Raw genomic sequence first — 13,156 nt, forward strand, 5'->3', positions numbered from 1 at the left:
CTAGTGTAAGGAAGGTCCCACCTAGCAAATAAGCCAGCTGGCAAGAATCCGTGATGAAACAGCCCACCCACCGCCAAGGCAAGCAGGTCCTGTGCAACGCTATAGGCGGGTCACGGCCCATAGCCGTGGACAACCTGTGCAATGGGCTGAACTCATGGGACTTCTAGCCAGAGTGCATCTCCCTGAGATCCAGTGAACAACATCCATATGCTGGCTCCTGGGCTGTCACTGACGGCTTAGCTGTATGTTCGGGTGTTTGGGCCACCCAGGCCTGGAGTAGTGACGACATAATCCAGTGAGTGTGCCCCCCACCCCGTAATTACAGGCACAATGTTTATGTTATACCCATGGTTACGTGAAGCAACCACATCTAGAGAAAAGCACTGAGATGAACACAGGGGAGGCGAGGGAGGTGTTAAAACAGGATGAAGTAAAAACTGCTAGGCCATGACAGTGCACTAGACAGGAAGGACTGATGGGCATCACTTCTAAGGTCTTTGTACTGGTTCAGGAGGGGAGGAGGAGTACCGATGACCGTTGTTAATATCTGACGTTGTTTAGAACGTCAGATATGCGTGCTACAAGTGTGAAGAGCATTACTGAAGAATTTTAGCTAATAAACGTGGCAGGAGTGATAGTCACCATTTTGCAACTTCTGATAACAGATGTAGAGAAAGGTCAAGGGATGGAAACTTTGAACGAATAAAGTTGATGGGATCAATGTCAGGCCCCCAACCATGAAGGGTACAGTGAGTGCAGGCTTGATTGAGAGCCTGGTAAAGTCCACACCATCACCCACAAGAAAACCTTGACAAAAGAAAAAGACTAATCTGATTTTAAGCAAGCCTTTAGAGTGATCTTTTAGTTTAGAGGAAACATGAGAAGGGAGAGGAACAGGTTAAAGGACGGAAGGACAGGGATGCCTGGGTGGCTCAGTTGGTTAAACAACTGCCTTCAGCTCAGGTCATGATCTCAGGGTCCCGGGATCAAGCCCCACATTGGGCTCCCAGCTCAGAGGGGAGTCTGCTTCTCCCTCTTCCTTTTCCCCTCCCCCACTCATGCTCTCTCTCATTCTCTCTCGCTCTCTCAAATAAATAAAATATTTTTTAAAATGCCACAAAGACACAAATAAATCCAGGATATCAGACATCCTACAAGAAGCCACAAATTCTCAGAGGTAACAAGAGATGCCAGCAACAATGCTGGATAACAATCTATCAGAATCCCATTCCACTATTCTAATCAGAATATGTAATTTTTATTTTTTATTATTTTTTAAAAAGATTTTATTTATTTATTTGACAGAGAGAGATCACAAGTAGGCAGAGAGGCAGGCAGAGAGAGAGGAAGGGAAGCAGGCCCCTTGCTGAGCAGAGAGCTTGATGTGGGACTCGATCCCAGGACCCTGAGATCATGACTGAGCTGAAGGCAGAGGCCTTAACCCACTGAGCCACCCAAGCGCCTGGAGAATACGTAATTTTTAAAATAAAGATCCCATTCTGGAAACCTGCAGAAATCAAGTACCTAGGACACATCTGACAAAAGATGTGCTGGGACCTTCATGAAGAAAACCATGAGACTTGACTGAAAAACAATAAAGATCCAAATCAGTGGAGATTCTAGGTTTGTGATGAAGTTTATCATAAATCATTTCCCCCCAAATTAATCTACAAATTCACTGCAGTTCCAAGAAAAAAATAATGAGGGATTTTTATAGAACTTGTCAAACCTAGCTTAAAATTTTATACAATAAAATACCTCTGTAACCTTTCTCTCAATGTTACTGCAAACCTGTATTTTTTTTTAAGGATTTTATTTATTTATTTGACAGACAGATTACAAGTAGGCAGAGAGGCAGGCAGAGAGAGAGGAGGAAGCAGGTTCCCCGCCGAGCAGAGAGCCAGATGTGGGGCTCGATCCCAGGACCCTGGGACCGTGACCTGAGCCGAAGGCAGAGGCTTTAACCCACTGAGCCACCCAGGCGCCCCACCTGTAAGTATTTTTTAAAAGCCTTTAAAACAGGGGCACCTGGATGGCTCAGTTGGTTAAGCATCTCAAGTCATGATCCTGGGGTCCCGGGATCAAGCTTCACATTGGGCTCCCTGCTCAGTGGGGATCCTGCTTCTCCCTCTCCCTCTGCCCCCACCCAACCCCTCATGCTCTCTAATAAGAAAATAAAATCTTTTTTAAAAGGTGCCAAGAATAGAACAATTTTAATCTTGTCCTATTAGATATTAACACTTTATCAGGTACAGAAAAATAGCCCAAGAAAGCCAGCCCTGGACCCACACAGATACATAAACCTTGTAAATGACAGAGGGAACACTGTCTCTTAGAGAAGGAAAGAGTCACTTGCTAACACGAGAAATCAGATGGCATGTGGTACTCACACCGTACACAGAAACCAAGGTACATTCAAGTACTAAATATAAAATGAAAATCTTTAAGATTTTATTTATTTGAGAGAGAGAGAGAGCGCACAAGCAGGCAGACAGGGCGGGGGTGATGGGAAGCAGGCTCCCCACTGAGCAGAGAGCCTGATGTGGGGTTCAATCCCAGGACCCTGAGATCATGACCCGAGCCGAAGGCAGTTGCTTAACCCACTGAGCCTCCCAGGTGCCCCTAAAATGCAAATCTTTAAACATCTTAGAAAGCAGAGAACATCTCTCACCTTGAGGTAGCAAGAATCAATAAGCAAAGACACAAAGTTAAAATATATAGACTTTGAGATTTATTTCCAAGGCTTATTACTAACAAAGTATAACATCTATAACATGTCAAGAGTTCTCAAATGAGTTAAAAAAAAAAACAAAACCAAAACCCAAAAACGACTTCAATGTGAAAGAAAGGCAAAGGAGGGGCGCCTGGGTGGCTCAGTGGGTTAAAGCCTCTGCCTTCGGCTCAGGTCATGATCCTAGGGTCCTGGGATCGAGCCCCTTGTCTGGCTCTCTGCTCAGCATGGAGCCTGCTTCCCCATCTCTCTCCACCTGCCTCTCTGCCGGCTTGTGATCTCTGTCAAATAAATGGATAAAATCTTAAAAAAAAAAAAAAAGAAAGAAAGAAAGAAAGAAAGAAAGAAAGAAAGGCAAAGGATATGAATGAACCACCTTTGATGTGGGGAAGCCATAAAGGTCAACAACCAAATGAGAAGATGATCAGGCTCACCAGCAGAAAGGAGAGTATACAATCAAATGAGAGACCACCTCTTCAGCCAAACTAAAACTAGTGCAAGACAAGAATAAGGAAACAAACACCCCTGTACACTGCTGAGAAGTCTCCACTTTGGAGACCATTTGGAAATATTTCGCCTTGTTGGAATTGCACCCACCCTGTGACCTAACAGTTTTATTTCTAAGTACACACTCTATATATAACTCTTGTACACGTGCATGAGATGCTCCAATATGTTCACTGCAAACCACACCAGAAGTTGAAACGGTCAAAAACAAACCACACCAGAAGTCTTCTATCCACAGAGGAGAGGTAAGTAAATTGTGGCATATCTGTTCAATGGAATACCAAGTAGTAGTTAAAGTGAATGAGTTAGAGCTGCATGTATCAGATGAATTTCAGAATTGAAGAAAGCCATCTGTAAAAGGATAAATACAGCCTAGATACCATGCTGTACATTGCTTATGGGTACATCTCTATACAGAGCACAGACCACAAAGCAGGAAAAACAGCCACCAAATTCAAGGTAGTGTTTGCCTTTGGAAAAGTAAAAAGAGCAAAATTCGAGGTGGTGGTACTTCACAAGAGAAACTTCATTTTCTGTTTTAAATAAGGCCCTTTCAAGAAAATCTGGTAAAAAGTTGGGCTCTAAAGCTGGGTGGTGTCTACAACAGGATATGATCTTTTGTACTTCTAGTGCTTGACATATTTCAATAATTAACAGTAGCCAAATGCAAAGATCTCAGGAAAAGAACAGTATTTTCCTTATTTTATTAAACCAATTTTTTATGGTACCATTACTTATACAATTATAATTTAAACATCAAAATCATTAGTTTTTCTATGACACATTGTTTTGGGGGTAGTCAGGCCTGTGAAACTTTCTTAATGGGAATATTATTTCCCTTAGCTGGGGCCCGATCCTCAACTGGCCTTTGACAGACACTGTTGAATCCCAGGACAGTAGCCCTTCTCCGGCTATAAAACCAATCTGTTCCAGTAACAGAAGACTATGCTCCAAAGGGTGTTCCCACCTAAGGAGAGGAATTTGGACTACTTTAGGCCATTTCTTCAGTAATGCCATTCTGCACGTAAGTGATTTAAAAAGAGGCATTTAAAGTCTTCTAGTAAAAGACAAGTAGGTGAAGTCTACTGAGCGGCTTCTGGGAAGAAGGAACTCCTTAGGAACAGAGAAATACACAATCTCTTCTCTTCGGGCCTTTGGATATAGTCGTGCAAGTGGGTGATGTCTGGACATGTTGCCTCCATCTTGCTACACCAAAGATGGTTAATCCTAAGGATAAAAACTCACAGCAGAAGATGGATGGGCAGAAAAACACAGAGAGAGTCTTGGCGCTTCATAGTACCACTGAGCCACCAAACTCTGACCATCACAGAACCACCTCACCCAGGCTTCTTATGAAAGGTATGAACTGTTTAAGACCTTATGAACTGGTTAAGACCTGTTTAAATTGGGTTTTCTGCTCCTCGCCATTGACTGCACATCAATACACATTGTTCTTTATCAAAACAAAACACAAAACTCTGAAGAATGTACAAATTCCAGTGAGTTCTCGATGACTATAAAGATCTTGTTCTTTTTGTCCAGACTGGAGGCAGGAATTCTGCAAATGATACAAATAGTTGTAGCTTTATCAGAACCAGCCTAGTTGTTTCACACGTTCCCAGTCACTGGACTGTCTGAAAAAGAATGTGCCTATTTTGTTTTTAGCACTGTTTAGCCACATCGAGAAATGGGATGGGAGAGCCCCAATGTGCTTCTTTACAAGTATTTCAAGGTGTTCACTCCGTAACATTCCTCTATGGCTCCCTAAAAATACTGTTTGAAGGTGTGTTCTGTCTTGGCAACAAGAGGAGCAGCCCCTAGGTAGGAAGAGGGCTTGTTTCTTTTCTGCCTGTGCCCCATACCTGGGTGGACCCACAGTTCAGTGTCCTACACAGGGACTTACCACATTTTTGGAGCCAATTCCTAGAACTCTGGAGAAAGGTCTCATCTCAGCATCAGGCTTCCTTTTTTTTTTTCCTGAAAGATTTTATTTATTTATTTGAGGTGGGGGGGCGGGGAGAGAGAGAGAGGGAGAGCAGGGGTGGGGGAACTCAAAGGGAGAAGCAGACTCCCCACTGAGCAGGGAACCCGATGTTAGGCTGGATCCCAGGACTCTGGGATCAGGGCCTGAACTGAAGGCAGCCTCCTAACTGACTGAGCCACCCAGACACCTTGAGCATCAGGATTCTGAAATAATGAAACAACTACAGAGTCAGACAATAAAATGGATTTATTTAAAAAGACTAAAAAATTTGACATTGAGAGAGATGATAAAAAAAAGACGCACAGGATTTAAATTGATAAATACAAAAGCAATTGGCCATAAACAATGTAAAAATACATTTCCCAGTCCCCAAACAGAACATAATTTAAGTACAATTATAAAATTTTTATACTGTATGTTCATTTCCCTTATAATTTTTAAAAACCACTCTAAACAGTTTATTTGTATAAAATATAACAAATTAAGTCTAATATGGCTGTTAATAAAAAATTGTGTTAAACTTCAGTTTATTGAGTGTGCCCTGTTTTGGACATAGAAGGGGTTTTGGTCCCAAGTTCTCCTTGAAAACTTTTTATTTTCCACATGGTCTTTTTCCTCTCATTCCTTCTATAGAAGAGGGAGGCTAATCCGTCACGGGTCCCATAACCACCACTATGAAGAATAGTTCTAGAGTGACCAAAAATACTAGTGAATATATGATCTTTCTGAAAAGGGAAGGATTAAGTGGCAGCTATGAGGCCCACTTGTGCCCCAATCAAATAAATGGAAACAAAGCCTCAGAGCAAGCAGAGCTGAAGCTCAATGTCAACGCGCTCCATGTGTGAGGCCGGCGGGGACATGTCCATCAACCTCAACTAAGTCTGTGCGTGGGGATGGGGGGGCAGAGGTAGCCCAGACCACTTGCTGTGAAACCCAGCTGGGTCTAGATGGTATTTCAAATGACAGTGGTACAGTTAGATGGGAAATTCCAGAACCTGCTGACCAGAAGTGGGTTGTCTTTGCACTGCTCTTCATTCTTGCAGACCAGACCCAGGCTATTTCTCCTCTCTTGGATGCCATGCCCAGAAAAACAACAGCATCAGTGATTGGTTTCGTTGCCTCCCAGGGAGGCAGTGGTGATTACACCATCAGCACCAGCTGGCACCCACGCTCTGGTAAAAGGCTAAGGTCCTGAGTCAGTGAAGACAGAGTAGAGGCTGTGTCTGGCCATAATGATGAATTCTGACCACCACATTCACCACCTTGACTAACACACAAATGAGAAATTTAAAAAGGGCAGGGCCACTAAATTGTCTCACTGGAAACATGATTCCACTCCTTCCTATAGAAAACCCAGGCCGACTAGCCCAGGAGACCTCCACCAAAGTCTTGAAGAACACCAGCTGCATGGCTCACTGCCTGAACTCTAGAGTCCGGAGTCAAAAATCCAAGAAGAGGACAAGACAGGTCTATTCTGAGAACCACTTGGTCAGAAAGGTCTGATCTTGAGCGCCTTGTCTGGTGGTCTCTAAGACAGCCTGCCAGCAGAGACAATTCTCCCAAATGATCAGAACTAGTTATGAAGTGTCTCTTGAGAATGGGTTGACTACTGCCTTACACCATCATTAGTATTCACCAGGCCGGGATTTGCTAGATCCTCACTTCCTTAAGAAGGGCTCCCCCAAACAGAAGTTAGAGTAATGCCCAATGTGGGAACAAGAACCCGAAAGATCCTGCTACATATACTATGCAATTAAAAGAGCCCCAAATTGTGGACCACCTAAAGACCACCACCATCAAGCAAGAGTCAGAGCTAGACACTCACCTCTGTCAGATGATGAAGCAGCATACGGACCATGGGGATAAGAAGACAGAATAAGGAGAATCTCGAATAGATGAAAAATCAAAGGCTGGGGTCTTAAAGAGGGAAGCCTTCAAGGAAAACACTTACTGGGACTTCCAGAGCTGTACTGGCTTCGGTAGAAATGACCGTATGCCAGTAAGGGAAGGGACCAATTCTGAACTCCTAGTGTGAACTTATCTCTTCAGACAGTGGTAAGTGCTTGAAGACTGTTTTTATAATTCCTTTCACTGTATGGTGCAAAAAGTCTATCTTCCTTATCTTTGGTCCTTAGCCATGAGAGTTCCTTCCATTTCTTCTAAGTGTTTTATAATGGTTGTTGGTTCTTTTTTTGGTGGTGGTGGTGGGGTTGTTTTGTTTTTGCTTATCACCAACCACCAAAGTGCAGTATAAACGTGGGGTTTCTGATGTTGTTGCTTTTATATATACAAAATACCAACACCTCCTATATAGTTTCTATTAGGCTATAAAAGGTCTCAGAAAGAGTTAATATTATCCTAAAATGTTAAACAATTTTAAGACTGACATACAGTAAAGCCTGGGTATTACATTTTTAAGGGGGAAAAAAAAAACCCTAGTCCAATATTTTAAATAGTGATCTCTTAAATATACATTAAGTTGTATCTGATCATCAAAAAAAAAAAAAAAAACCCCACCACAACAACAAAAAACAAACAAACAAAAAAAAACTAAAAAACTCCTGGCTAAACAAATTAATTTGAAAATAAAACAATTTCTAAATGGATAAATTTAATTATGCTGGCTGTACAGTCTTAATTTGAAAGCTAGGCCTAGTTAACAATGACAGAATAAATTAGAATCAGTTGAGCTATGAGATTTAAAGAAACTGTCCTCACGTTCAAAACAAAAAAGCAGAACCATTTCATGTGACAGAAGTTTTAACTGTTATTTAAAAAGAAAATTTTTTTTTAAACCCCCAAACACTGACCTAATTTGCGGTGACTGACACATGGGCCAAAGTTAATAAAACTGCCTTCCTGCCCTTCCCCTTGGTCTCCAAAAGAAGTGGTTTAACAATTACACAAATTCTAGATGAGCTTCGGCCAGGGCTCAGGCGGCACGCAGTCAATACCTTATGTAACACCCGGTCCCCAAAGTCCTTAAGCATTAAGTGGTTCTGTGAGGGCCCCTGCGCTCCTGGCAGCCTCTGGTTTCCTCATCTGGGATTCCTGTCGTCTCTCGAAGAGCATAATGACAAAGTCAGACAGGAACATAATACTTGCTAGAAATCCAAACACCTGAGGTGAAGAAAGAGCAAGGGTTTATGTGACAGATTTTGGAATATAATCTCCCATTTCCTACTTGGCTCTGGGAGTGTTTTATACAAACAAGACGATTCACCAATTTTATCCACATTTACTTTTTAAGATTTAAGAGAGCGTGCACAGAGAGAGAGAGAGAGACCAAGAACACGCATGCACAGCGAAGAGAGCACTAGAGTGAGTGAGAACAAGGCTGGGGCAGGGAGGGATAGAGAGCACTAGTAGAGGGAGGGTTAGAGGGAGAAGGAGAAGCAGACTCCCTGCTAAGCAGGAAGCCTGACAGAGGACTCAATTCCAGGACCCCAGGATCATGACCTGAGCTGAAGGCAGATGTCTAACCAACTGAGCCACCCAGGCATCCCTATCTTATACACATTATTCTTAATCCTAGTAATAAAGGAATTTTTAAGGGCATCAAAAAGACAGATGTTATAAAAAGAAATTCTAGAATAATGGCTATTAGTTGAAGTTTCGCAAAATAGAGATGTCCTGTCTTACATGTGCATGTGTACGTGTGGGGTGCCAACCTATGATACTAAGTTTAACAGAGGAAAAACAAAATCCTATAAAATGATACAAAACACAAGATTATTAGCCATGGTTAGCCTGACCCCAGAGGAGGGAAGCGAACTATGTGAGTAGGGAGCTGAGCACAGGTGAAAATGGCAAGAAGTAATCACTATCCAGTGTCTGATCAACAGAAACTCTATTTTTAAGATACGTCTAGGTTACATTACCTAAAAACCATTTTCCAGTTAACTGTCACACTGTAATGACACAGCAACATGACACTACAACCTACTCCCTCTTCCTTAAAATCACTTCCTCATTGTACTCTTCTAACATATGATCAAACCTTCTGAGAGTTCCGTCAAGACGGGATCTACACTAGCAAAACTCTTAAAGAAATGGGGCAAAGAACTGCTCTGTAAAAAGGAAAAATGGATGCAGGTGATGGCTAAAGTCCCTTCCACCTCTAACACCCCATCTCTCCATGATTTTTATTATTGTTTTTTGGTTTTATTCCTATTCCAGTTAGTTAACATACAGTGTAATATTAGTTTCAGGTGTACGACACAGTGACTCAGCACTTCCGTATGTCACACTGTGCTCATCTCAAGTCACTCCTTTGTCCCCATCACCCATTCACCCATCCCCTCACCCACCTCCCCTCTGGTAACCAGCACTTTGCTCTCGATTTTTTTTTTAAGATTTTATTTGACACAGAGAGCAGAGGGGGAAAGAGCAAGCACAAGCAGAGGGAGCAGCAGCAGAGGGAGAAGCAGGATCCCCGCTGACCTGGGAGCTCGATGTGGAACTTGATCCCAGGACCCTGGGATCAGGACCTGAGCCGAAGGTAGACGCTTAACCGACTGAGCCACCCAGGAGCCCCTGTTCTAGATTTTTAACATTTTGCTGTCTTCTGCTCCAGTGTCTTAACCCTTTACTCCCAACCCCTCTCTCCTAAAGAATATGCATTCTGCCTCATGCCACTGTGAAGCAAACTCCGCTCCAAATTCACTAATTCACCCAAACACCCCAACACGTCTGTCCAACCTACAATTAATTACCAATCCCACATCTCCAAACCCAAGTCACTTCTCCCCTCTGGAGTCTTCATTTTGGCTTGATGGCATCTTGGTATCTATCCCCTTATTTGCCTGACGAACATATTACATAATTTAAGGACAGACCAGATGTCATCGTGTCTGTGAAGCCATCCCTGATCCCCTTGAGAGCCTTGGGCCATGCAGGACATCCAGAGAAATGATCGTCCAGATCTTTTGCTCACATACTTCAATTTCTTTTTTTTAATGGCTTCCCTCACTCATTCTAGTCTGCAAATTTTTTCATAATTTAAACAGTTGCAAAAGGTAATTTCCAGCGTATTATACTGAGTTCTTAAACTACCATTACTCTTAAATATATGCAATGAAATCGAAATACTGTGATAATCTAACACATCACCTGATTGTAACACACAAATAAGCTGTTTTAATAGCTCAGAATTTCATGCCATGCTCTCTTTCCCCCTTCAACTCAATTTTCCTCAATTCTGTTTCATTTTTTCCAAGGATTTTATTTTATTTTTTGAAGATTTATTTATTTTAGGGATGCCTGGGTGGCTCAAGTTGGTTAAGCCACTACCTTCAGCTCAGGTCATGATCCCAGGGTCCTGGGACCGAGTTCCTCCTTGAGCTCCTTGCTCAGCGGGGAGTCTGCTTCTCCCTCTCCCTCTGCCTCTGCCTGCTTGTGCTCACTCTCTCTCTCTCTGACCAAAAAAAAATTATTTATTTTCGACATAGAGAGGGAGAGAGGGAGCAAGCTGGGGGAGCAGCAGAGGGAGAGAATCTCAAGTAGACTCCCCACTGAGCTCGGAGCCCAAGGTAAGGGCTCAATCTTACAACCCTGAGCCAAAACCAAGAGTCAACTACTCATCCAACTGAGTCAACCAGGGGCCCCACTCCAATGATTTTCTAGTAATATATATCCACACTGCAAAACATTTTACTGATCACTCTTACCATACTCCTCCACAATAAAAATATGTATATAAACTGAAATTAACCATAACAGTCTATTAAAACTGATTTTCTCTTCATGTACCCATTGGTTCATGTGCCCATGCAGAAATACTCCTTGTGGCTGGAATGAGTCAAGGTTCAGCATTAATTTAATTTGTTTTGTTTTACACTTGCTTTCTTTACATGTGTGCTTCGTAAACAGCACTCCTGTGAACAGGTAGATAGAACCATGCAAGGCTCTGAACTCCTGCAGAGTTGTTCTGTAATTAAAAATAGTTTTAATGATCTATTTAGCTGACAAGTCAATTAATTATAACTTCACTTTCGCCATGAGACAAGGATTAACTGGAACCCAGCTGATTTGTAAGAGGATTTGTTACACAGCTATCAGTTACTCACGTTCATAAGACCAGCACCAATTCGGGTGCATGATCCCTGATTTGTCATTCCCAAATCCAAAAACCCACAAAAGTGAAGTTTTCATAATTTACTGGGCTCAAAAGTGGCATGAGGTAAAACTACTTAGAGTCTTTATCCTTTTTACTGTGAATATTCATCCTTCAGAAATATTAATATGTTGGATTACAGGGTGCTGCCCCAGGTCCTCTGAAGGTCTGAAGGTGTCATATAATATGTGCAGGATTACCTTTTGAAAAACCATAATATACTGAACTCCTAAAAAAAAAAAAAAATTGCCCCTCCCCTAAGGTTTCCAGATAAAGACATTTATTTATCTATCTTTTATTATAAAGACTGAACCTTTGGATCATTTCTCTCATGTATTCTCTACACCGTGAACAGGGCCTGGCATGTAGGTGTATTTTTAATGGACTGCAAAGTAGAAAAATATAGGATAACGAAGTCAATTCTACCACTTCCATTAGCAGTGACATGTTCATAAGTGGAGTAAATGGATTTTTATTCTAGATTCTAAAGACGGGTTCTTAGGTTGCTAGGGCTATCGTATTTATTTGCACTTAGGTCCTCTATTCAAAATTACGCTAAAAAATAAGTTACAAGACAAACTACTCTCCCATACTGTATCACTTGGCAAGTACTTTCCAAGTTCCGTATTTCTAAGGAAACAAAACTAAGCAAGGATTCGAAATATGAGATACTCACAGTTGCAGCGATCTCAGCTTTGGTCCTATCATGTGTGGAAACGAAAATGATGGATGCCAACAAAAACACAAATCCTGTTCCCGCAGTAAGATAAAAATCCTGTAATGTGCATAAAGAACATAGTTAGGTTGACAGAAACAAATGCTTTTGTTTTTTATTTTTAAAAAACTTCAGCAACACAGTATTTTCTGTGTCTATTTTCACATAGCCCAAACCTACATACTTCAGCTTCTAACTTTTCCATCAGTCTGGCATTCACTAACACCCCCCACCAACCCCGGCCATAAAGGAACACTATCCACACTTTGGACATGGCGTATTCAAAGCACATCACAAGATAATCTTTTAATTATTTTTATTTATTTATTTATTTTAGAGATTTTATTTATTTATTTGACAGAGAGAGAGAGAGATCACAAGTAGGCAGAGAGGCAGGCAGAGAAGGAGAGGGGGAAGCAGGCTCCCTGCTGAGCAGAGACCCCCCCCCCATGCGGGGCTCGATCCCAGGATCCTGAGATCATGACCTGAGCCGAAGGCAGAGGCTTAATCCACTGAGCCACCCAGGTGCCCCACAAGATAATCTTTTAATAAGAGCAGTTCCCCCAAAAGGTCGTGTGTGTTTGTGTTTTTCTCAAGGACATACTGATATTATCAAAGTCAAAGGTTTATTAAATCCATCTTACTTCCAGCCAAAAAACCCAAAAGGCAGAAACAAAAAATTTTTCTTCCCTTTCAAAGTCCAGATGGTCCCTGACTTAAAATGGTTCCACCACTTAGGATTTTTAACTTTAAATGGTGTAATTACACGTTCAGGAGAAACTGTGCTCTAAACTGTGAATCTTGATGCTGTCTCAAGCTAACATGGTATGGGATGATCCTCCATCGTGATGCTACACGGCGGCGGTGGCTCCTGGCCACCCACCAGTCACAAGGGTAAACAACAGGTATGCTGACAACTCTTCTGTACCCACATGGCTGGCCAGGCTGTTGGCCATTTTCAGTATAGTACCCAATTACATGAGTCCATACTTTAATATCGAACAGCCTTTGGGCAATGATTTTGCCCAACTGGATGCTAATTTAAGTGTTCTGAGCACACTGAAGGTAGGTCAGGCTAAGCTATGATGTTCAGGGGGCCAAGTG

The 13,156-nt window shown here is 42.1% G+C and overlaps 1 protein-coding gene across 4 annotated transcripts in view; it reads right to left on the bottom strand.

The window, feature by feature from the left end:
• The window catches only part of CMTM6 (CKLF like MARVEL transmembrane domain containing 6), a 50,373-nt gene that overhangs the window by 22,915 nt on the left and 14,302 nt on the right, over window positions 1–13,156 (bottom strand). For 2 of the 4 annotated variants that reach the window (XM_045089008.1, XM_045089007.1), the window contains exon 3: window positions 12,014–12,112. In XM_045089008.1, the coding sequence (XP_044944943.1) occupies window positions 12,014–12,112 (99 nt within the window). Of the gene's footprint in view, window positions 1–5,450; window positions 8,343–11,044; window positions 11,152–12,013; window positions 12,113–13,156 lie in introns of those variants that run through there. The other 2 variants (XM_004754295.3, XM_045089009.1) reach the window with 2 other exon arrangements.

Source organism: Mustela putorius, unplaced genomic scaffold (genome assembly GCF_011764305.1).
Source record: "Mustela putorius furo isolate JIRA1106 unplaced genomic scaffold, ASM1176430v1.1 tig00003834_pilon_pilon_pilon, whole genome shotgun sequence".
NCBI lineage: Eukaryota > Metazoa > Chordata > Mammalia > Carnivora > Mustelidae > Mustela > Mustela putorius.